This window comes from Hermetia illucens, chromosome 1 (assembly GCF_905115235.1).
Source record: "Hermetia illucens chromosome 1, iHerIll2.2.curated.20191125, whole genome shotgun sequence".
NCBI classification, from domain to species: domain Eukaryota; kingdom Metazoa; phylum Arthropoda; class Insecta; order Diptera; family Stratiomyidae; genus Hermetia; species Hermetia illucens.
Window position 1 is genome coordinate 40,661,779 of NC_051849.1, and position 25,929 is coordinate 40,687,707.

The 25,929-nt window shown below is 39.3% G+C and overlaps 1 protein-coding gene across 4 annotated transcripts; it reads right to left on the minus strand.

The window, feature by feature from the left end:
* Positions 1 to 2,069: 2,069 nt before the first annotated feature.
* On the minus strand, positions 2,070 to 25,763 carry LOC119652219 (anaphase-promoting complex subunit 13-like). 4 transcript variants are annotated; one of them, XM_038056166.1, is made up of 18 exons: positions 25,626 to 25,763; positions 25,503 to 25,555; positions 20,783 to 20,929; positions 20,184 to 20,609; positions 20,028 to 20,114; positions 19,102 to 19,291; positions 13,782 to 14,366; positions 13,006 to 13,728; positions 12,315 to 12,950; positions 11,948 to 12,245; positions 10,686 to 11,858; positions 10,546 to 10,633; positions 3,324 to 3,411; positions 3,151 to 3,267; positions 2,920 to 3,082; positions 2,701 to 2,858; positions 2,480 to 2,641; positions 2,070 to 2,367 (listed from the first exon to the last, which is right to left on the minus strand). In XM_038056166.1, exons 4-18 carry the CDS (start codon positions 20,511 to 20,513, stop codon positions 2,141 to 2,143), a joined length of 5,025 nt encoding a protein of 1,674 aa, XP_037912094.1. In that variant the 5' UTR covers positions 20,514 to 20,609; positions 20,783 to 20,929; positions 25,503 to 25,555; positions 25,626 to 25,763; the 3' UTR covers positions 2,070 to 2,140. The 4 variants fall into 4 exon arrangements, with proteins under 4 accessions (XP_037912094.1, XP_037912103.1, XP_037912111.1 ...); XM_038056175.1 differs by lacking the exon at positions 25,503 to 25,555 and having other exon boundaries at positions 25,631 to 25,763; XM_038056183.1 differs by lacking the exon at positions 20,028 to 20,114.
* Between the last annotated feature and the right edge of the window lie 166 nt (positions 25,764 to 25,929).

The window sequence follows — 25,929 nt, forward strand, 5'->3', positions numbered from 1 at the left end:
GGGATGGAAGAGATGACAAGGCGAATTTATGAAAGAATTGAAGCAACGGTTTGGAGAAATATTTAATGAAAAGGAGGTGAACGACGAATAAAAGGAAAGTGCTCAGGAAGTAGCGTGCCGAGAGGCAAGGGTAACTGTAGAGCGGCAGGATGGAAAGCCGATGTATCACTTCTCTACATAAGGAAGCGATATAGCAAATGGGTGCCAATGAGATTCCAACGCCGACAGAAGAAATGATCCAAGAAATTGAAAAATGGAGGAAGGAAGGAAGGAGGAGGAAGCTGCCAAGTTGCAGGAGAGTACCAGTCAGGATATTCGAAAGTCACAAGAAGTGATCAGTCAGGAGGTGACTAAAGACCAGGAGCGAAACTACCAAGAAGCAGTAGATCGTGAAAGGGAGGTCATAGGTGAAGGTGTAAAATGGCAGGGGGCTATGTGGGAAGGTAGGAATTTGTAAGCAGGTTAAGCGTTCCTGGCAGGACAGCGCAAAGCCGGAGGAGGTGAATATTCAAGAAGAAATAAGTCGGCAGGCGGAAAGTGGGAAGTTTCGAGAAGCGATTGGTACGAAGAATTTGAGACCGTTCAGGATAAAGGTAACAAAAGGCATACGCTGGACAGCGACGAATCTAGCAGCAGTGTACAGCTCGCCTAGTGAGCGGAAAGCAATGGTTCGCCAAGTTATAAAATCAATGAACGTAGCAGTTATAAGGATTTTTAGAAGCGCGTGTTATAATTAGAGTGGAGGAAGAAACATAACCCGGGATTATAAGAAGCGTCGCCGGAAGTGAGAGGTATCGGACGGGATCAGGGATAAATGGACACGGAAGAGGCAATAGTTTTGGGATAATTACCGCGAAGAAAGCGAAGTTATAGATAGAAGAAAATTGAAAAATAAGGAGGATGCACGAGTGAGTATCATAGAGTGATCCAGTAGTGTTTATCGTTTGAGTGCTACGGCAGAGTAAAAGCCGACTTTCGAGCAAGTACGGCAAGGGTTTGGTAATGTAGTAAAAGTTAAGGAAACAATTAGTTTGGGGGATCAGAACCAACAAAATTGGCGCCAATTAATGGTCAAAAGTTGCATAGCTAAGGGTTACACCGAAAGACGGCAGAATCTTCTGCAAGTGCACTTTGAAAGAGGGCCGAAAAGACGAACGGGTCTAAATTAAAGCAAGTAACGTAACAATTGACGTAAAGTAAGTGACGGGTCTACGTAAATCGAGAACGTAATATTATCTTTTTCTATAGCTCCGGATATGAACAGTGTGTTTGATGTTGAAACAGAAAGGGCCGCATGGCCGACCAGAAATTCAAGTGAATAAAGATTTGCTAAAGGCCACCGCAGAAAGGGATGTCCTAGGCAATTGGCAAGGTGAAAAGGCTGGACAAGTGGGTGCCGCATGAATTAATCGATGCACAGAAACAAACATGTTTCGGCGTGTGTCTTCCTCTCCTAAATTGCAACAGAAACGAAAATTTTGAAATCAAATTGTTACCCATGGCAAAAAATGCATCATGTACGATAATAGGATACGTTCATTGTGGTACTTGGACAAAAACGACTTCAACATTATGAAACCGAAATGATGTAGAATCTTGTAGTTAAACAACCGAAATTGATTAGAGATCGGCTCCCATCCTCTTACACGACAACGCTGCAAAAGTTGAAGTGGGAAACTCTTGATCATCCACCGTTACCCCACCCACCGGTTACCACATATTTCAAAATTTAGGAGAAGAAAAAAATTCGATTTCGCAGCGGGTTAGGCGCTTTTGGTATTGTTTTAACAGCAGCTTGACGCGCACATAATCGACGAAATCAATAACACGGTCGTCATTCTCAATGCGTGTGCCTTTGCCCCGTGACACCGCCTCCGATCATCCATGATCATTGAGGTCAACCGCAATGATTATCTAATGGTCGTCAGACACTTAAAGGGCTTTGTGTCGAGTAGTTGCCAGAAGGCTTCTTTCTCCGCGTCGAGTTGATCTACCTGTGGTGCGTTTGTGATACTGCTTTTAATATGGATCTGAATCATCTGTCACATCGCATTCAAAATAAAAATGACGATATTTAACATTAGCGTTTTATTAACAGAATTTTCTATGAAAAATTCATAAATATGTTAAAAATTTAGAGTTATAATTTCGTATTGGTAGAGGGTGAGTTGTTACACTGCTTTGACCTATCTACATTTTCCCAACGTTCAGGCACTGCTAGAAAATACCTCTCCATTGCTTCCCTAAAACGTTGCTTATAGCGTTGGGGTGCGATTACAGTTGGTAATTTGCCCTGTCCACCAAGCAAACCAGATTGTTTCACAAGCGATTCCAGTCGTTTGTCGAATGTATACGTCCTAATGTAATCTGGAAGGATATAAAGGGAAATTATTATTCTAGAAAATTACGGTCTTGTTTTCTTGCTCTGCCAAGATCAATTTGCTAAACATATATTTGCTCGATATCTTCATTCACTTACCAATTATTCCTAACACCAGAATATTCTCCTTATTATTCAGTCCTACTAGCAACGAATAATCAATAATGGAATTTCGTTCAAGGAATGATGAATCATTATTAATAGCTTCACAAAGGGTAGTTTTACTCTTCGACTGGATGTAGAGGGGCTTTGACCAAGACACTGTAATGTGTAACAATATTTACTTCGATTTATACAAGATGGCTGGTAATAGGACTTACTTTTGATCAAATTTTCATCCAGTAACACCATTTCTCCGTCATTATTTTCCGGGTTCACAAGTCGATTTCTTTCTGAGCCTTTCAGATCAAATTTGTTCTTAATATCCCAATCATAAAATAGGTTTTCGATAACAAGTAGAGAACGTTCCTGAACCAAACTGTTAATAAAGGAGGGTTAGTTATTTAAAACACTGATTGAAACTTTTGATCCTTATTTACTCTTTTTTCTTCACTGTTACTTTGAATACTCCAAGAATTTTAGCCAGAAGAGTTAGTTGTTCGTTTTGGAGGCATTTGTTCATGTACTCAAAGTAGTTGGGGGCAAAGTTTTCAAATAAGCTGACATCGCCTTTTGACATCTCTTTCAGAATAAATCGATCGTCTGAAAAGGAGTATTTTGAGAATTTAACAGAGCGATATTAATGGAATACAATCGAGAATCGCAATTACCCAAGGTTTTGCTGAATTTTAAACCACTTTTTCCGCCCCTTGCTTCCCATTGCATACTTTTGCACAATGAACGGGCAAATAGAATCCTAATAGCATCGTTATCGGATTTTTCCGTGTCTATTACAAAAATTTAACATAAGTTTACCTGATATCGAAAAGAGGACAGTTATTACCTTTCTTTGATGCATTAAACACCTTCGCCCTGAGCGCATCAAACTCTTTTGCAAAAAATATTTTGCATATAAACTGTGCAGTTGAATCCTGAAAGCAACAAGATCTTGTATGTATCACAAATATATAAACGAACTATACAATGCTGCTGCTCTGAGGACAATTAGGGTGTTGTACCTAACCTATTCTTTAGTGGATCGTTATCTTATAGGTGTATATATACTAGCAAACACTGGGAAGAATTTTGGAGCGATTTATTTCTAATAAAGGATGTTGAAAGACAGTTTATGTTTTGAAATGTGAACAACAGAAAGGAGTTATTTTACAAGAGGAATCGAATATTCAGCAATCAAGTCTCTAATAGGATTGTATAACGATCCTTTTTAGATAATTACAAATATTCTTTACCATGGTCGGGAATTGGGTTAAGGGTACGATACGGATTTAACGAAGCTGAAGTCTCAACCACCTCAACATCATATCGTTAAAGGAAGGTTTGGGGTTGGATTTGAATGGGAGTAGGGGATATTTATCTGTCATCCATAAGCCTGCAGTTGTTGTAATTAAGCGTTTCTTTTACGGATTTTACGTGAGAGGGCATGGCCGTTTAAAATTTTTGGGGACTGAGAGTTAGACTCAGTGTGAATTTGGATCTATGATGACTGCAGTGTCAGAAAAACTTCTTCCGTTTTGGATACTCAGTCAGTTTCATTTTAAATAGACAATGTGAATTTCGTCGTTAGCTCGGTACTCATCATGATTTTAGTGCGCAGGCAAGCACTGTGAAAAGTATGACGGTAAGGACACTCTTTGGGACTCTGAGCCACAAACCAAACAAAGGCCCGTGCGAAGTGAACAACACACAGCCGCCAGTATTGAAGCAGGCTCGGAAATTTCGATTCGACGCTGATCGGCTGAACTCCTGTGATTTTCCCGTTGGAATTGGGCTCTTATCCTTATAAGATAATGCTGGAAAAGAATGGAAGCCGGAAAACTATAGACAACGCCGTGAGTTCGCTAATGGAAATGTTGGCCATATAAAAAACAGAAAAACACATTTACAACGCGCCAATTCTATTTTTGTGAGTTGCTAGGGATGAAGCCAGAGGACCAAGCTTTAAATAGCTATAATTTAGTAACATTCTGAGCAAGGGGGAGCTGAAATAGCAGCAGCACCGCCAATGGAGCTTCAAAAACATTAAGGTTATGGATATTGTGTAATGTGTTGCGATATTGAATTTCGGAGACTACAGAGCTTCCAGTAAACTCTTGCAAAGTATGAAAAGGACACATGCGTCAGTCAAGGATTTCTCAGACGTCAGAGTATGTCAAGTAGGGAATGTTTTTCTAAAGTTTGGGGATTGAAAAAATCTCCTTTCTACAGATTCAATTGCATAGCAATGACAATTATGGTAAGGGAAGCGTATTCCAGAATATTACGGACGAAGGAATTACATAAGATAACTAAGAAATGGGTGTCCATGAATGGACATTTTGGAAGCGCGGCTACATAGACAAAATGAAAAAAATGGGTTAAGGGCTGACCATAAGATGATAAACGGTTGTCGGGGGGAGGAGTGTTTAGTGAATAGCCTTTCCTCACATTAAATGGCAACTTATTGAATGCACCACTTAGATAATGTGTCAAAATTTGATTGAAAGTTGCACTGATTAGTAGGCAAATCGACAACAGAAAATATTTTAAATCGTCTGCAAATAAAAGGATAGGACAGGTAAATAAAGAAAAAAAAACCCATTTATGAAAAAGGAAAGGAGAAATGGAACCAGGGTGGTGCTTGGAGGTACTCACGATTAGAAGGAAAAAGTAGACGAGATGCATGGATTGAAGAAGACACGATTAACTCTAACCGGTAAGTAAGATCTTAATAGGTGAGAATTGCTAAAAATGAAAACGATCGGAGTTTGGTGAGTAGCAATGGTCATTAGAATCGAAAGCTTTGGAGAAGTGAGTATAGATCGTATGGACATCGTTTCTTGCATTTAGAGACTTCGCAACAAAGTTGGCAAATTCCGAAAAATTGGTCACAGCCGAGCGATCGTATTGAAATCCATGCTGCTCTTTCACAATGAGGTGACCGAAACGAGATGAAAGCCAAAATTTTTGGAAGATACATACACTTTTTTGTGTAAGGGGATAATACAAGCTTCCTTGCATATAACCGGGAAAATATTTTTGGACAAGTTCTTGTTACAAATACAGTAAAGGAAAAGGAGAACATCTCCTACATTTTTTAGGAAGAGATTCGGAGTACCATCAGGACCGCAACCGGCACTAACGTCAACATTGCCAAGAAGGAATTCGACAATGGAGGGATTCAAAAGAGGAATGGAAGGTATACTAGCCGAAGAGGAATCAGCCGTGTTGGAAGTAATGTAAGTTGAACGGATAGGAGTAAAAACTGAGGAAAAATAATCCCGAAGCTGAGTTAGAGGAATAAAAAATACGTTCATCCAATTTTATATTTATAGCAGGAGAAGTGGGCGAGTAGCGTTAATTGCGAACGTGTGACCAGAAGAGTTTGAATTTCCGTCACTCGAGAGAGCCTCCGATAAAAAATGATTGAAATTTTCGCTGTCGAAGGTACCGGTTATAAAGTTTGCCTTATCTTTGACATTACCGCATTAAAGTCTCCAGCTGGTTAAATCAATTATTTAGGGTTGCTTTCTCTAGCGACTGTTGACTTTTGGTCTTACTAAACCGACTCCGAGTGGCCGAAATGAAGCCATCCAAGGCATCTTCTCAAAAATACTTACTCCCTTAGTCAGAATATAACTCAACTTATGCCTGCCCTGCACCCTATGAACTGTCGGACGTCAAGACCTAAGATCACATTTTCGTGTGTCGTTCGATGGAGAGGAAAGTTATTCCGACGTACCCCGCAACCCAGCCTTTTAACGGTGTATACAAGAAATTTTATCAAAAAAATCACTTGAAAACGGTCGATTTACTCTTTTGAAATTGATGAAAAATGGAATAAAAATATCCGCAGAAAGAAAAATCGACTTCTAACCCAAACGCACTCGTAATGATTGATTCGACGAGGAATGCCGTGATGAAATCACCAAAAAGAACGAAGCTTATCGTAAATCCATAGCTTAGGCGAATAGTAAACCGACCATCCAGGAAAAAGCAGCGAAAATACTACAATGACAGAATATTAAAACTTGACAACGACATGAAAAATCAAAATGTATGCGCCGCATTTACCGACAAGTCTCTGTAAGGATAACCAAGAAAACATCTTAGGTAACCCCGACGATATCAAGAAAAGATGAATGGAATTATTTAAGAAGCCGTTCAACCCAGTGGAGGTGAAGAAGCCGGAAGTAAAAGACAATACACCAGTTTTTGGTCACCTAGGGCGGCGCTTACCTCCCAAGACTACGAGATCCCATAGTATTCCAGCTGAAGTGTTACAGAGGGGAGGATATTAACTGGTTAACCTTCTCCATAAACTTATTTTAAAAATTTTGACAAATGAAAAAATACTAGACGACTGGCGCAAGAGCGTAATTTATCCTATACACAAAAAAGGTGACAAACTAACTTGACACAACTGCAGAGGCATTTCATTGTTGTCCTCGTCCTACAAAATTCTGACGAAAATCATCCAAGCTAGGTTAGAGCGATATATAGACAAATTAATGCCTTTCAAAAAGGACGACCCACGATGGACCAAATTTTCGCCGTCAAACAACTACTGGGAAAGTGCTATGAGTTCAATATCAATGTGCATCGAGTTCCTTCAAGCGTATGATAGTATCAAAAAAGAAGCTCTATATCGTATCATGTGCGGGTTCCGTCTACCCGAAAAACGGGTACGAATGACCGAACTGACGATGGCTAAGACTGAATCCCATGTAAAGGTGTTTGTCAAGCTAACGCAATGCTTCGAAACAAATTGACTCGCCCCAATGCTTTTTAACCTAGCCCTTAAATATGATATCCACGAACTGGAGTTAGGTACCACGGGAACATAGCTCTACAAACTTTGGCAATTATTGGGATTCGCTGACGACATCAACATCGCGTTCAATTCCAGGCACCAAGGAAGTATTCCTACAACTAAATGAAGCAGCTCAAGAAATCGGCCTAAGAATTAATGAAAAGAAGACAAAATTAATAACCCAGTCAAGAAAACAGACCCCAATACGATAAAACCTGACAATGGGCGATTTTAATTTTGAAAACGCGGACAACATTGGAGTAAACAGTGACGAATAATAATAGCCAACTAATCATACTCAATTCTACGAATAATGAAAAGTGAAAGGGGTGCACAGGAAAAATAAGCTCCGACCATAATACGGCCTGTGCTACTGTACGACTGTGAAGCATGGACTCTAACGCAGGCGTTAGAAAAGTCCATCGGCACATTCAAATGTAAAATTCTATGCCAAATACTTGGACCAGTGAAACGTGGAGCTGACTGGCGAATTAGATACAACCATGAGTTGTACCATCTCTATGACGACCCAGCAACATCGGCGGTGGCAAGACTATGAAAATTGCATTGGACCAGTCACGTAGAACGGATGGACGAGAAGCGAACACCTGACAGGATATTCAAAGGCATACCCAAAGGACGCCGCCCAGTGGGAAATTCACACAAACGGTGGGAGGATTCAGTGCACGAGGCCAGTAAAAGGTTACTAAATTTTTCAACTGGAGGATGCGATCGAAGGATCAAGATGGCTGGACGACGTCTATCCTGGGGACCATGGGCTAATTTGGCCTGCCACGCGATTGAAAAAGAAAAAGAGCAATTTTCGTAAATAGAGGCGACCAAGAGGGGAGAGCTATCTCAAAAAACTTAAAAAGTGGGCATCCTTCAACAGAATGGTTTAAGAATGACAAAGCAGGGTGGGAATTTCTAAGGCTGCGTCTCAACATACATCTAAGGCAGGAGGAACATTGATCGAGGATTTGATCCGTCATGGATCCTCCCTCTCGATCGCAATTCGGAATTCTACGGCTCCACGCACCCGGTCGGGCCGTTATTTTTTTTATTTTATTTGCGGATTTAGCTCGCGTGTTGGTCATTCGGTATGCTTGCAAGAAACCCTCTTTTTCAGTGCGAGCCCACGTATCAGAAAAGGCACTTGAATTCTGATGTAATGACACGTGAGGGAACGAAGTGCTTCGTTTCTGATAGGCTAAAAAGAAATAAAGAAGCTACTACTCTTGTAAACATTCCCATTAGTGATAGATGATTCCAAAAGCATTGAAAGAGAGCTTGAAGAAGGAAAAAATAAAAGTTTCTCGCAAAACTCTCAAAAAAACGGAGAACAATAAGTTAAAAATTTTACTTTGTTTCTAAGCGAATCGAAATTTGTTTACTGGTTTTCAGATAACTTGGTCCGATAAGACCAAAATAAATCCGGCGAGGATGGTACTGCGCAAAGTAACGAGGTCCTTTAAACGGTGTTCGTTCTTACATGGATGGAATCGAACAGAATCGATCTGTAAACACATGGTTTAATTCGTAATTAGCACTATTTGACAATTTTCCCGCCGCAGTTGAAAAAATGGGGGAGTATCGTCGTGGGGTCACATTTCAACATGATAATGACCCTATGCTTCCGGCAAATATCGTAAAGGAATGGATCAGCAAACAACAATTTGAAGTCTTAAAGAGCCTAGAACAGGATCCGGGTTTAAATCCCGTCGAAAATTGCTTTTCATCTATACTGGGCATCCTTACGATATCAACTAAATATGAAAAAGAGTGCAATATATTTTGAGAGTTACCGAAAAAAGACAAAAAAACATCGGACAAAATACTTGGTTTCAAGAAATATTTGACTGGTGCAAAAATGAGTCAATGATATTCGGTGTAGCTTATAAAATAATTATTTTCGATTTTGTTTTTTAATAGTAATGAATTGTAATTCAATAAAATAAAGAAAATAGTTAACCGAATAAACAATTTTTAATTGGGACTCTTTTCATTTTCGTATGACACTGACTCATTTTTGCATTATACTGTATATTTGCGGTGGTTCTGTTTCCCTCTCCAGCGCAGTGATAGATTTTTTTGTCACTTCGTACATTACGCTGCACGAAATATCACGGCAAAGGAACTTCAGCGCGTCGTGCTTACCGCAACTCCTAGCTGTTAACAGGGCTTTCACGTCCTTACATTCATCGATCCGCCTCCACTTTTCAATAGTAAAGCAGACCCTTTTGAGACGTGACTCATAACTACATCCGCACCTTAAACAAAGACGCGGACAAAGGAATATTTCTTTATTACAGTTGCAGTACGCAATTAGAAGCTCCCAAACTATCGGAGAAAAACATCACAAACTGTATCAGCTTTCTGAATTGATATATGAGGAAAATTAAATTAAAAAAATTTATCAGGTAATCGTCGAAGAAAAATTCCGTCGCAGAAAACATCGATTACCAAGAACGTCCTTTATCGGATTTTAAAAATAAATGCTTTTAAGTTTTCACAAAACGATACATCACATTCCTTTAGGTCCTAAAATTCATTAAGCTTGATTTAATAGAACCACCACCCATTGATATTGATACTACGATTTGGGTTATCAATTACTTTATTTTGATGAGAAACTACCTCATCCCTGGGAGGTTGCTTTGATGTCATCAAGGAGGATTTCCGGCGGATTCTACAAAGATTGGGTACCGGCTTATTCAGCTCAATGGATAATACTTGTTTGTAAAGAAATGCTTCGATCAAACTAATGGAATTTGAACCCAATAGGCACAGTGCATGCTTATCTCTAAACTCAAGCCATCCCTTAGTGTTATTGGAACTTAAAAACTAAAAAACATCGAGGAAAAAACTTAATTATTTAAAATAATAAAAACTTGTTTTTCTTATTCATCATCAACGCCGTAACAACCGGTATCCGGTCTAGGCCTGGGTTAATTAGGAACTCCAGACATCCCGGTTTTGCGCCGAGATTCACCAATTCGATTGATCTTGGAAATACCGATATTTCGGGAACCACCTGTTCCCTTCATCAGTGCTAATGCAAATACCGATATTTCGGGAACCACAAGATTTGTTAGCACTGATGAAGGGAACAAGTGGTTCCCGAAATGTTGATATTTGTAAGACTAATAAATTCACACTTACAAATAGGAAAAACAAGCTTTTATTATTTCAAACAATTTAATCGCTAGAAATACCGCGTAATTATACTCAGAAAAACTTAACTTTGTTCACTCACCTGAAAGCATAATTCAATATACGGCCGGGACTTACTCTTCTTATCGTCGTCGCTCTTTTTCTCTTCCTTAGTGTCCCCTTCAAATAATCTGTAAAATGTGGAATAAGTGACACAAAATTCGCGATGTTTCATACTCATACCCATCTTGTGATTTCTTTTTTGTAACTGGGCTGTTCAGTGAGTCGGTTGAGTGGTGAATATTCTCAGTGATCTTGCGATATTCATGGGACACCAGACTATAAGCTATAATTGAACTTAAATCTTGTTCTTGAATGACAATCGGGAATTCTCCTATTGGAAGCGTATAGTGTTCGTAGATAGGAAAAGGGGATGGTATGATATTATTTTGATTATTCGGTGGTAGTAACTGATTTAAAAGTTGCTTGAGATTAATTTTTTCCATTATATATTCTGAGAAATTTTTCGATGAAATCTCTCTTGTTTTGCTGTGTTGAGTGGATGTGGATTGTTCCCCAGTGGTATGGAGATCCCTTTCGCCTTGCTTCTCGGCGGCATGGTTCCCGAAACTTGTTTCGAGATCTTCTGTGCATATAGTGCTTTCTTCGATTTGTGGCGTTGCTTCTAATTTGCTTGAAGTTTTTGTTTGAGAAATAGGATCACACAGTCTAGGACCCCATAAATCTATACTTTCAACTAGTGCACGTTTTGCTTTTACTAGAGCATCATTCAATTCGAATGGAGGCGTGGACTTTTCGGCTAATAACGTGTGAACTACTTCAATACAATGTCGGAAAATTGATTGATCTCGATTTAAAATTGACGTCAAATTAGTTTTAAGCTCAGGTTCATTCTCTGCTGTCAATTCTACTATTCGGTTATGGATTTTTGAGTATATTTCATGTCCTTTTATTGACAATTTTTTGATATCCTCCTGAAACTGTGGTCTATCGTATTTTGGTAAGGCATCCAGTTTTATCTTCAACGGAGGGAAATTTATATCCCAAACTTCTATGGGCGAGTAAATGAATCGAACGCCGAAACCTTTACTATAAAAGTAATGTACATAGTCTTTCTGAATAGAATGGCGACAGTTTTGTTTATCAAATTCAGAAATTTTTATCTCAGCATCGTCCTCTGATATGTTTGCTACGCGTTTCCGATAGGAGTGGCCATAGAAACGCAACTCTAGATATTTTGCAAATGATAAGCACCAGGTATCTTGTGAGATGGGAACATTTGGGGTCATTTCGCGACAATAATTACACCATGACGTTACGAATATTTCATCAGACTTAGTTTGGTTTATGTCTTCAGAAAGTTGTACCTGAACGCAGGCCATCGAATGGACATATCTGATAAAATAACGAATGATAAAAACAAAATGAGGTAAACATGTTGAAAATATCATCGCATTCATCTTCTACTGTAAATTAAAACCCACCTTCTCACGTGATCCATCATCGGAAGTTTGCAACTTTGACAAATATAACTACGGAAACAATATCTTTCCAAAAATTGACCCAACATTATATCATTTTGCCCATAGAATTTCATGTCGAATATGGTTGGCTGAGCGCAAAATGATGATGCTGCTTTTGGATTGTGGTAAAAACTACAGAATAATACTGACAAGCGCTGATAGCTCTGCAAATCGAAGGTATTGCTATCTGCGTGCTTCTCGGCAACATCGGATGACTTACGAGGGTTAGTTGAAGCAGCTATATTGTTGCTTTTGAGCACTGTAGATTAAACAAAAATATAGCAGCTGCTAGCATTGCGTATTACAACACAAAATAATGTCTACTTACTTTTTGTAGATTTCGGATATCGCCCTCCTAAAGCACGAAATGCCGACAAAGCCACCTGGAAGTCTCGATTACCAACAGCAGGAGTAATTTTATCTAATACAAATTCATGATGTGGTTTCAATTGAGTTTGAGAAACCGAATTTGTGTCATGAAGCCTCTGTAAACTTTGTATTTTCGACCCTTCAAGAAACATGCTTGATAGATCCTGTATCGAAAAATTTTTCCATGGAAGAGGGAACACAATGTATGGGCTTACTGACAGGATAGGAGATTCGTTTGTTTCAATATCATCTTGCGGGCTATTATTAATTTGACTACTGAGTGGATCTCCAAGATTCGATCCATTTACTATGCACGGAATGGAATCAATCGGTACTTCGTTGTCTCTCGGGCTTATTTCAACGCTCTGAGTAGCGTTTTGCATATCTGGTTTGGATAAGTACGATGAAGTCGGTGGTTTAGCGAATATATCTAATAAAAACGCCATTTCAAAACGCCAATTGTATCGAGCAAAGAGCACAATGGAAGCGACTTTTTTAACTTTGGCCAATTCCATATTGTTTCCCCCGCGAAGTAGGAAGGCGTAATTTTTAGGATTGGAATACACTTCAAAGCCCATTAAAGTTTTCGTCATACCTGTAAAAAAGAAATCACCATTAACTACAATTCGTGATAGAAGATGAATTAGTACCTCCGGCATCTTGGAAATTCTCAATAAAAAACAGATCACAAGTTCCGAGCTTCGGTGCACTTATATTTGATTCAATCGATGTTACAATGTCGCACTGCATACATCTCGCAAGACGATCCATAACTGACGATTTCACATCCAATACCAAAGTAACGCCATGGTTACGAAGCATATCTTGGGCAATACCAGCCACTCCTTTTTGAACCAACACCACATTCGGCTTCAAATTCAATATCCGTCCGACAACATTCCGTAAATACTCTTTTTCTTGCAATAATAAAGTTTCCATGCTTATATATTTTCCCTCTACTCGTTCGTATACTATCGCGCACTGGAGAAGTAACACTCTGGGATGTTCAATGCGTTTTGCCATCCGTTTATGTGCAACATTTTTAGTAAAAACTACACCCCCCATTATGCAACAATCCTCTCGAACTCCACCTTGAACTTTTTTGAAATTAACGTAGTTTCGTATGTCCATGAAGTCGTTTGCACCAAAATGAGGGCGAAATTTATTCACTATTTTTGCACACAACGGAATCAGTATATTGGCCCAAGATTGATCCAAATCTTCATGCTTCAAAAGCTGGCTAATCAACATATCCTCGTGCTCGCAATAGGATTCCACTAATTCTCTTGCAGTTTTTGTTTTTGAACGCATGTGATCAAGTTCCATATCTTTGGATGCTTTGAAACAACCTGTAGATTTCGGAGGGTACACATCTGAAAAGCAATTTGTAAGAAAATATGTTTTTTCTATATTCTGCAATGTTTACCTTCTTTGTTCTCTTCCACATGCTGCAACTGCGTTGCGGAGCCTACTGCATTGTCATCGATGTTATTCCTCTCAGCATTTTCGATTATTTCGCTTTGCTTTGCTAATTTATAGTGCAACGTCTCCTCAAACTCAGTTTCCTCTGTATCGGGTACAATAGGGATAACAAATCCAGCAGCAAGCATAGCATTGATTATCGCGATTGCTTGAACTCTATTCGATGACTTGCGAGCATTTATTAAAAATGTTAAGAAATCAGCGCCACAATTCTGACCGGGCATCGACCTGGTCATTTCTTCATGGAGAGCCTTTAGCGAATTAGATTGTTGTAAAATGCTCTTTCGATCTTCATTGGTTAGATTAGAATTCGCATTGGATAGAAACTGCTCTTCTTGATAACCAACGGAGATTTTTCGTTTCAGTGACGGCTCTGGAGTTCCAAAGGACGATGAATCGTTTAATGAGAGTTTACTTGATAGGTTATCTTTGAAAGCCTCTAGATCAACTTTTAAATCCAGTTTCACCTCGGAAGATTTTAAGTAACGCAACACAATTTTAGAGCAATATAGACAAACTTTAAGATCCCCTGTAAAAATGATAAACATTTGTTTTTATTCTTTCTATGAAAGAAGCTACACAAAAGTTATTCGAATGAATCAAAAGTGCTAGAAAAGATATATTTAACATTTATCAACTGACATCATCTCACGTCAGAAATTAAGAAGCGAAGACGGTTTACGGGCACAAACTTTGCACAACCCACGCGGGGGGATGTTGATGAACGCTAAGCCGCCATCCAAATGTCTTTATCTCCCGCGCAGGTTAAGTTATAGGTCAATTCCCAAAAGAGCATCAGAAGACTGAGATGACTGCGGAAATGTGGAGATGCGGTGACAAAAGGAATTCTACCATTGCTTGATCAAGGGAGCAAAAGCTGCCGCAAACAGCAACGATTTCACTACATCATGCCGCATCACGAAAGAGCTTGCAAGTGACCGTAAGTCTTTCGAAGGTTGCCGTCATATATGATTCTAAACAACCGGAAAGGTGTAAGCAGCATTTCACTATGATTCTAAATCGTAACCTCCAATGAAGTTCCACCTCTTATAGATAATATGGTAAGCCATTGCAACATGCGGATACGAAATTATCTTTGCCATCTGGAAAGTAGTAAATCAGCTGGGCTTTACGGTCTCCCTGTGAAATTTTCTTACCTCTGCAGAGTTGCATCTGAGATCTTTCCCAATGAGCGTAAGAAGACAACTAGTGTTAAGACTTCAAAAAAGGTACCCGCCTTGCTTAGTCAACAACTGGATTCATAAAAGAGATCAGATTGGAAAAAAATGTTTAAGTGAAGGCGAGCAACCTTCATATAACAACTCGTTTCAATAGTAATTTCATCGATTCCTTTTTTCAGAAATCCAAAAACTCCTACTCCTCATTCCAAATGCTTATTTGGAAAATACTGTTATACCCATTATATTCTTCAGACAGGAACTTTTCGGTATTATTTATCCGGATCTTTCCGAGTAGCTTCCACAATGGTTCTAATAGCATTTAACAGAAGCTTACGGGTTTTTTCGCCCGTTAGGAGGCTTTGATTGAATAGAATCACTTCATAGTTCGGAAAAATTCATCCTTTCCGGCGATATATAAGTTTGGATATAGTCACAATTATTATGGGTGAAGAAAATTAATAAGTAACACACCCCCGAAACCCTAAAAATGATCATAAAATTTTTGGTATATTCAACTGAGAACCAGTTTGGATGGGAGCCAGTTTACTCTCTAGTTTGAAGGGGTGGATTTACGTCTCATGCTAAGCACGATTTCGGGAACTATTGTTTGAGTTACTCAGCGATAGAATTCTTTCGATAATTAATTGTGTTAATAATAATCTTTTATACATATCCGTAGATAATTTTATTTTCAAACAGCTGCCTTCTGCCTTTTAACGGTTTAATAATATATGGTTGCCATTTATCTATTGGTTGGTTAAAACGCGTCAACTACACCATCGCAGTTTGCTGGAACGCACTTCAGCTCCCCCCACGATTTTCCGAGATCCCTGTACCTCTCTCATACTGTTCTGTACCGGGTGCTCTTGGCGACCCATTTTTGATGGTGGCCACTCCGTCTATCTGCCGTCTGATTAGCAAGATAGCTCTGCCACTGTCGACCGACAACTAGATTATACAAGCGGTCGATGTTGAACTTGGTGGGTTGCAGCTCTCCAAACCTGCGGGAAGTGGTGGACGCAACACGCAAGCGACCATCAGATGGTGACTCCTTTCGAGGCCGATGTCAGCGCCACTCTTGTTACGCGCATCCAAGAGGAAACTCCTAAATCTACTGCTGATCTCAAAGTGGTCAATTTGATTATTCGTACGGTGTCGGTTAGTTGACATTGACCTTAGGGCAGGCTTTGTGCTCGAAAAATGTACTACCAATGACGAGGCGGTGGAAGCTGCAGAGATCTACAAGTCTCTCACCATTATCTTACATTCGTCAAGACCGTGCTTCCCCATCAGGTGTTTTCAGAGCCCTCCTTAGTATTTAGATCACCCATCACGACAACAATGTCTCCTCTAGGAACCCCCTCCTGAACTGGGTGTAATTGCTCATATGTCAGAAGCCTCCGTTGGCGCATAGCCCAATACTATTGTGATGCTCCTTACCTGGATCGGAATTTTGCAGCCAGAGTCTTGTCAGAAACCGGCATCCATGTCAAGAGAGCGCACCTTGCGGCAGCCGCCACAAACGACCCGAGACCAGATTCGTGTCTGCTACCACTTTCCAGAGTACAAAAGCGCATTATCGTAAGACGGAGAGGAATACTTTCCAGAGTTTCATCTTACTTCGCTCAGAACCAGAATGTCGAGCTAATATCGTTGGAATTTTCGCTCGAGTTAGAGAATGCGAATATTCTGGGCACCCTCAATACCGTTGTCGAGGAGTGTGCGCACATTCTAAAAACCAATCACAGTACGTTTTCGACAGTCAAAGGTCGTAGCCGTGAGATCAGTCTCTATCCGTTTTTAGTAGTAAAATTTCACATATTTTTATCACTGCCTCTTATGGCAAGCATGAAAGACTGTGAGTGTGTTCTTAAGCTCCAACTCACAAGGTGTCACACAAGAGATGCAAGTAATAAAAACGCGTCCCACACTATTCAACTGCCTCCCTCATAGTATAATTATATTAAAGCTGGCTTACTATCTATATATATAAAATATTGTTGCAACTTTATAACCGCAGAACGAGTGAACCGATTGTCACCAAAATTTACGAGTATGTTTATGTAGTTTGGGAGATAGTTTATGCAAATCGGTTACGCGTTCGTGAGTTATGATTTTTTATAACATATAACATCGAATTTCTACATATAAAATGTATATGGGAAGCAAAAACAACAACAAATACGTAGGCGCGTACAAGCGTTTGCTGTATGTGTATTGTGTGCTGATGTCCTGCACACGGCAAGTACACGACATTTGTCCGATACAGAAAACGATTTTCTCTAAAACAGACATTTGTCTGCCTCTTGTCTGAGACAGTCAGAGACATTTTTCTACGGCAAACACAAGTTAATGATAGTATTTTCAATATGATTACCTTGCAAATACACTAGGCAATATTCTGTCGTGCCGTTTCCAGTGGGCGTTAACCAATCTGTCGTGTCGTTCCCAGTGGGCTTTAGTAAAACTTTTGTGTCGTGCCGATCAAAGTGGGTGCGCTCCTTGACACATAAAGGCATACACATTATCAAATGCGCATTGACAGACAGCTAACAGTGAGTGATCATATTGAAGTTCTTTTTCATCGAACTCCCATTGTGAAAAGACCTTGCTGTTTTCTATTGAACAAAATGACATTTGCTGTCTATATACTTTTTTTTTCAATTTTCAGCTATACATCATCAACTAATTGGTTTTTGCCGATTTTTGTTTTTCTGTTGATGCATGAGAATTATTGAGTGCAGTGAACATAATGCAGCTGGCCAACAAATTTGGCACAAATGTCCACCATTTATAGTAGATTTGGCAATCACTTCATTAGTTGGTAACTGCTCACTTGGTGCTGCGATTACTGTTGCCCAATATTTTCACTCTATGAATTGAAGCAATGCTATTTTTATAACTTTTTTTAATAAAATAAAATTTAAAAATTATTAATTTTTCGGTCATGGTTTTTTTTTTGGTTACAAAAGTGCTTTTACGTAGCAACTATTATTTTGTCCTGCATTTGATTGCAGCGTTTTTTTTTCTTCACCATGTGGGCCTTTTCTGGTTAATTGTGTGGGCCAATCGATGGAGTAATCCAATATAGTAGTCGCTGTTGATAGTCTGGCTCTTCGGAAGAAAGTCCAAAAGCAAAATTCCATAGATGTGCCAAAACACAGAGGTGACCTTGCCCGCTGACTGTTGTGTCTTCGGAAGCTTTGGCCGGCTTTCTCCTTTTCGTCTCCATTCGGCTGACGCTCTTTTTGACTCCGGAGTATAATGATGAATCCACGTTTCATCCATTATTATGTACCGACGCAAAAAATCCTTTCTACCCCGGATAAACAGCGCTCTGAATCATCAATTCGCTATTACTTTTGCTATACTGTGAGCAAATGCGGCACTCACTTTCATATCCAAATGGTCATGTACAATTTTGGACACATTGCCCTTTGATATCTTCAGGATTTTACCTATTTTCTCCAACCTCGCTCACCGACCGAGAGACATAACGATTTTTAGGATTTTTGGATGTTTTCGGACGTAGCCAGCTCAATTGGGCGAACTGCGTCTTTGGTAGATGTTTTTTTGGGGAACACTTTTTCAACCATTTTTCAGATTGAACGGTATTCTTTCCACTAAAAAACGACGTTTGATTAACACGCGAAATTAGTTTTTTTCCATGGTTTAAACAAAGACAAATCTATCGTCACATAGCCTTCAATCTCCCAAAAACTACTAAACCGAATGCCATGAGATTTTCACACATATCCTCGAAAAGTTGATTCTACCGAGAAACATGGTAATATGGCAATCGTAGCGCGATATGTGCGTTAGTCTCGGGACTTAACGACCCATGTGTTAGCACGAAAGTCGTAGAAAAACACCACATAAGTTCTTTAAGAGGCGTTGAAAAGAAGTAAATCCATACCAATCGAGAATAAAACCGAGGTATAAAGGTGAGAGTAAGGAGAAAAAAACGAAAGTATTTAACAATTTTGCTCCGTACTGTCCATATAAGTCATTTTGCCAATATCAAGATTCTTCTTCGAATGAATCTACACTCAATCACTCATAGAATAGAATACGATACATTACCTGAACACATTATTATCCTCCCTGGAACAACCTGGTTACAGCACTTTGAACAAAATATTTGTCCACAAAGCCGGCAGTGATGTTTTCGGCGAAAAGATGTAAATTTCAGCGAACAATCGTAACATTCTTTCGCTTTTTCATCTGGCATCCAGAATCGATGTAGCTCCGTGTGTTTATAGTTACGTAAATCCTTCAAAATTATTTTAGTATATTTAGTAAAAAAGTATTCTATTTACAAAAGAATGTGTTCAAAAGGATTTTTAGCGAATTATCGCCAAACCCAAATGCGTGTGATAATGTCTGTGTGTTCGGTGCTGTTAGCCACTAAAAGTAAAACGGAAAGACAATTTAATTCTTCGGCTCGTGCTCTATATGCAATGGGATTAGGAGCAGCTTATATTGTTTCGTATTCATTATTGCTGAGAACACGGTTTAGCTACATTATCATTGTATTCATGTTACGTTGCGAATGTTCACCTCGACCATTGTTTGACGAGTTGGCTGAATGCCTTCTATCCGTCGAACCATTCCTTCCGGAAATACTATTATCCATACTTATATTCAAACCCTTTAGATAGTTCAGTGTCTGAGTCAATGTAAAGTTTCAGCAAATTCCTTCTAATTTTTAGGATCATGGCATTACTTTTGCCCCTTCATCCCCTCAAACTAAACAGAACGGCCTACTAACCGCTACTTTATGCATCTAAATGTGACCGTGTAAACTGCTTAATAAATGGAGTCATACAAATTCTTACGACTTTGGATGCGATATGAATTTATTTTATTTGTGTTATTGTTGATTTCAGTGAAGCAAGCATTGTGTTATTACACAACAACGCATTATTCAAATTCGCGGTTAATAACTAAGTAAAAATATGCAGATAAATGCAAATATACAAAAAGTTACACGCTATAATTTCCCTTACACTATTCCTTGTTGTTACAATATTACTGATCCTATTCAAGATGTTAGTGATACTTCTTTCATTCGCCTCACCCGATACATATTCACCCTAAAATGCAATATTATCGGTAATTTGCATGCGCATTTCGATTGAGATTAGCAAAGCAACTATACTTACAGGAAATGATGGGGTACCACTTTGTGGAGATAAATGTGGAGTATTTACCGCGCAGTTGGCATTAGCATTTGATTCAAAATTATTTTCTATGTCACTGATTGAATCAGAAGCTGTATCTACTTTGCCAGCGGAATCTGATTGAGAAGCATTAGCTGAATCGTTGTCGTCGGTAGCGGGGCTCTTTATATCATTTGAATTATTATAACCTGTATTATAAGCACTAGAGAATTTATTAACGATTTTTGTGAGTAAAGTTTCGGATCCCTCTTCGAATTCACGAGGGAATTCGGTTAGGGATGGGGACGATCTTAAATCGGCGTTACGATTCATTTTGTTATTGGTTTAAACGGAATTGGTGTTGATTGGGTCGATGAAGCCGAACTCCGGTGCCAGGGACGTTAGAGCTAAATCATTCCACTTTTGCTCCTGAAAGTATATAAAAAATTTGTTTGATGAGAGAGGGTCACCCCAGGCCTGTTTTTCCATTATTTTTATAAATTTATAGTGTATTTCCTACTTTTTCAGATAAAAAAGCTTTCTCAGTACGCTAATGCGACTGGAGACATGGCAACATATTTATTATATTTATATCATTTTACCTGTTCTTTAAGGGTTAAATGTGAGTCGTTACTATCAGCCTCTGGATCAGGAAGTTTATCACTGGGGACTAGAATGCGATCAAATGGTAATTGATCCGCACGCCAGTCGTTGTCAATTATGTCAAGAAGAATTCCGTCATAAAGTGGCTACAAATAGAAGAAATCATAAGAAAAATCATAGAATGAAGTGAAAGTTGAGGTGGTTTTAGCAAATTAGTTTTGTTTTAGCTAAAGTAAAGAACTAATCATTTTAATCATTTAATGGTGGGTTAAGGGAACTGATTTGCAAAGCAACACCAAAACCGTTGTATGATTGGTAAACCCCAAACAGATGTATAATGGGATTGGCTTTAGCCGCGTCTCGATATCCCGAATTAATACTTATATCTTTGGCCGGGTGCGTTAGAAAAGACTGGATCAGGGGCAAGCAGCTAAATAGCATCAACTCGGCTTCCAGAACAGCGTAGACGCTGTAGTACTGGCCTGACCAGTATTATATGGGGAAGCTTATAGATTATCCTCTTTTCTTGTTTTCTGGAGAAGCTCAGAAGCTATCTTCCTTTGAGCAGCAATGAAACGTTGCTGTAACTCAGATGGAAAAAGAATATTTTGTCACAGGCAACTACGTTAGGCTTGTCGCAATTAAGCTATTCGTATATGTTAGTATTTTTCAGCTCTTCACCATTTGTTACGCCGATATAATTTTGCTGGCCGCTTTTGAGGTTCGAATATTCCAATTTGAAACTAAACTTCGAAAGTTCAAATTTGAATCTTCTGACTTGCGGCCACGGAAGGGAAATTTATCCGTGTGGCGCTACATGGCTGGGGAATTGATTTTTAGAAAAAAAAAACACAACACAAAAGAAGAGAGCGAGAGAGGTTATCAACTGCGCCGGGACGTTGAGATGGATCACGTCGAAACTTGTAAAGGCGAAGTGGTTTTCCGCTCGGGAAAACGATTTAACCCCCGCAAAAAAGATACTTAAATATGTACAGTGGATGGCCTTTGCATTGGATATATTCGGTTTCTATGGAGTGCAAAAGCAAACGTCGTCATTTTCATACGTGTTTCACAATTATTTGTGATAAGTTGTGCTGCACTATCAGTTTGAAAAGTGTCCGGTAATTTCCTATCTTAAGCTCAATAGAAAAAACGGTATTTTCAATAATATCAGTCCCAGTGAGAGCTAAATCCGGTCGTATCTGGCGCAGATGTCGAGGTGTGCCCCAGTAGCGTTTTCACCTTGACCGCCTGAGGTGAGTAGTAAGACGGAGGCAGCGGTGCAAGATGAAGAAGCTGCCATGTCCGCGGTGACAACGTCGTCCACCAAAACCCCTGCAGCTCTAACCATTTTCGAGAGTGCACCATGTCGACGACAATATTAACCACATGAAGGACAAAGTTGCCCGAGCGATGAATGTGAAGACTAGACCATTTTGAATGAGAAATTTTGTACTAAATATAAGAGAAACAATTTAGCTTGTAATGGAGCGAATATATGATATGGTAACTGGGAGGACACATTCTGACTATCCTGGTGGACTTTCGGAATGTTGTTATAAATTTATTAATAATTATTTCTAGTTGTGTGGATTAGTATTATCATTATACTTGTATAGCTTAGAATTTAGGCTTAATTTCCGTGAAAAATGGGACTATGTTCCTTGTTTATTTCCTGTTCCAATTGTCGTGAATTGTCGGAATTTCAAAATTTTATTTTTAGAGCGGAAAAAAAATAATTTGACTATTTGTATGATGAGTACAAGCACCTTAAATAAGGAATATTAAAATAAATCACCAAAAAGGGGAAAAAAACAATGAGAGACAGTACGCCCTGAGCTGAGAAGATACATTTAAATAAAAATAAAGAGAGAATTAAGAAAAAAAAATTATATAAGAAGGTAAGGAGGAACGTCGCTCTGTGATAACTAAATTATTTATATATACAAAAACTTAAATAATGTTACAGATTTAAATAGAGGAAATCAAAGTATATAGAGAGAAGAAAATTACAGATTTAAACATGTTTTAACGAAACACCTACAAACTTCTAACGTAAGAAAGTTTTTTTTTTCTGGAGGGACTAGAAAGTTTTATTTACTGATTTATTTTTAGAACAGAACATTTTTTATTTGCCTCAGTATATATATAAGATATAAAAAGTTTAAGCTCTAGATTTCTTATTGCTCCCTAACCATCTCTCGAGAAGCGTCGTTCCTCCCATTTATTTAAGATTCCACCATTATGTTTAAAACAGCTGGAGGCCAACGATAAGGTTGGGGTGGGCCGCCGCAGGACAACCATATATCTAGCCCTCCATGAAGAAGAGAGGAAGCCGGGGGCCGCTCGTCGCGTAGATGTTCGAATCGACTCAGAGCTAATCCTTCCCCGTCCATTCCTCGCGCGTTAGGTTTTTGTGAGTTAGTCATCTCCCTTATCAGGCCGTTAGGCATTTTAGCTCCTTCGGGATTGAAATCCTCAGTTGTATCACTCCGCCTGGAGACCTCATGTCTCTATTGGAGTAGTTTACCCCGGGTGGGTTTTGTTTTGCTAACCCCTGAGTCAAGGCCCGTGATTAGCTCCAACCCGTTTCAGAAAAGAGGACGGATGAGTCATTATAACCTGAATTGCCTTTTAACACTCAGTGGTCTGAAGAAAAAGGTGGGGAAAACCTATGCTATTAGGTTGATGCATTTTATATTTCAATGAGATAATAATAGTTCACCATGATCCAACTATCATTCAACGGTGGTTGAACTATCTTGTAGATCGGGCGGCAAATGTCTTGAATAGTGTGCCTGACGAACTTTCCATTTATCCGGAGAGATTTGGAATTTGAGATTCTTTCCAGGGAATGGAAGAAGGGGATGATCGTAAGATTACAAGAATTCACTAGTCTCGTGGTTGTAGTTCCCATGATACTGTCAGCTACAGGTATTGTACCTAAATCCCTCACGGCTTCCATTGATGTCCTGGGACTTTCGCACAGTCTGGTTCAAACCATGCAGAGGTACACCATTCTGCATACGTGCTCGACGTTGTGAGTACACGACGGATTCTTCCATTGACCTACCACTGGCCACTACCACCAGCGCCCCTTTAGTTTTTAAGTAGGTAGGATCGTCCGGGCCTAAATGATTGACACTTAGTACTAGTATTAGGTAAAATCCGGCATCTGCCGAGATTGTGATAGATCGTTGGCGCAACAATCCATATTGCACCACGGGCTTGAAGTGTGTTAGACCACTTCTTTTATAACCGTAACGGTGCACTACAGGATTACAGTACAGGCAATGTGGTCAGCATTGCGCTTGCCCGAGATTATTACCCTGATTTGACTCAGGTACCCATTCACAGCTGAGTCGACTGGTATCCGACGTCAAATCACGATGCAAATTCCACTGTCACCAGGGAGATTTGAGCCGCGACCTTCCGCTACGACAGCCTTATGCTCTAACCACTCAGCTATCCGGACACACAAAAAACCTCTTTAACTTAGCGCCAATGGTGAGCCTTCGTCATATGAACCCAGTAGATTCCACTCTTCACAGTCGTTTTTTTTTTAAGATTAGGTACTAGCACTGAGGAAGGAGGCACGTGATTTCCGAAATAATTGTATTTGGTAGAAAAATAAAAATATTTACAGTATAAGGAAATACACCTAGTACTTTTCTTAACTTATAAAATCATTTCCTCCTTGCGCAAATCGTGGAAATAATATCGCCAGCCATCTAGGCCATCTAAATAAGATTTTTCTCGCTGGAAAAAACAAATGTTTCCACTATTTTTTTCCAAAGAATCCAGCCGTTTTAACCTCTGGACGGAGTTCCTTATGATGAGCCTTTAGCAGCGCTCCCAACTCAGTTTCGAACATTGAATTCGAAAGTCAGCGAATTCATTTTCTGTGTTACGGTCCCTTCTTTCAATGCGAGCTCATTTGCAGCTTTCCCCCGTAGTGAACCACTTTTAAAATTTGATAATTCTCTGGATCCGCAATCATATTAGTGATGCACTTTCGATCCCTTCCAATGATCCGTGCAATTCACGCAAACCTTTCCCTCTGTCGCCGCAATTCCAAAATCATGTCCACTTCACATAGTCCCACTTTCCTCTACATCGAAACTGTTCGTTTCCGAAAACCATTTTGTACTCTCCCGGAAAGCCTATATTATGTTATTTATTCTTTAAAGGTCGAATCTAAAGTGACATTAAGAAGGAATCAAAACCAATTCCAAATCTAAGTCCGAAAAGGGGTATTTTAGTCTACCTGCCCAATTGGTATCACATATCCACTAGTTTGGGAGATAACGAGAAACGTTCAATTGTGCTATTCTTTTTGCGCGTACTGTGGTGGTAAATGGTGACCGCATATATTTTTACAGAAGTTCTTATACCAAACAATTACAAAATTATTTTGGCACACACCCGGAGCAACACTTCCTCCATGAAAGAATTTTGCGGTAATATTAATAAAAACAATTTACTTTTAATTCGTTTTCTTAAATTCAGTTCACTCATTGTAGCGGCAGCCCTGTCCATAAAAGACAAACCAAAACAGAGGATGCTGTCATCCTCCGCTGTTCCGGCTTGTACGCATCCTTCCGTGAAGGTCCGGCTTATTTTCATAATGCAAAGGATCCAAAACAGACGAGTTTCTCACACCCAAAACAGACGAGTTTCTCATTAGCTAATCATTTGTAATTGCACTTGAAAAATCACCTCAATTACTTTTGCCCCACACAAGTGACAGGAGGAAGTAGACAATAGAAGTACTGAAATTTATTGTTTACGCGGGTTAAAAGGATTCCATAATCTGATAAAGTTGATAATAGATGCGCCTACCTCACTATCCATTATTTACCATCTAGCAGGGATTGTATTCACCAGCAAACGCGCATTTATTGCGAGAAAAACAAACCTTGCAAATTTCACTGTAAAACTATGACAACGAATGACAGTCGTGTAGTGACATAAATAAACTCTAGTCCGCTTACATGGGTCTCATGGCGGGTTTACATTAATGCTAAATTATAATTCAACGTCCTTTGTTGATATTAATATGAATGCATGGGATACTTTTAGAAACTTCACGGTACATTTGAAGTCGAGTTTTCATATGGAACAACTAAATTTCTTAGTTAAGGAC

Coding starts and splice junctions, on each gene's coding strand:
- LOC119652219 (XM_038056175.1), bottom strand. CDS start 20,513: ATGAATCGTAACGCCGATTTAAGATCGTCCCCATCCCTAACCGAATTC. Junction 3,268..3,323: donor GTTTAATGCATCAAAGAAAG/GTAATAACTGTC, acceptor TTTTTGTAATAG/ACACGGAAAAATCCGATAAC. Junction 3,083..3,150: donor AAAATTCAGCAAAACCTTGG/GTAATTGCGATT, acceptor ACTCCTTTTCAG/ACGATCGATTTATTCTGAAA.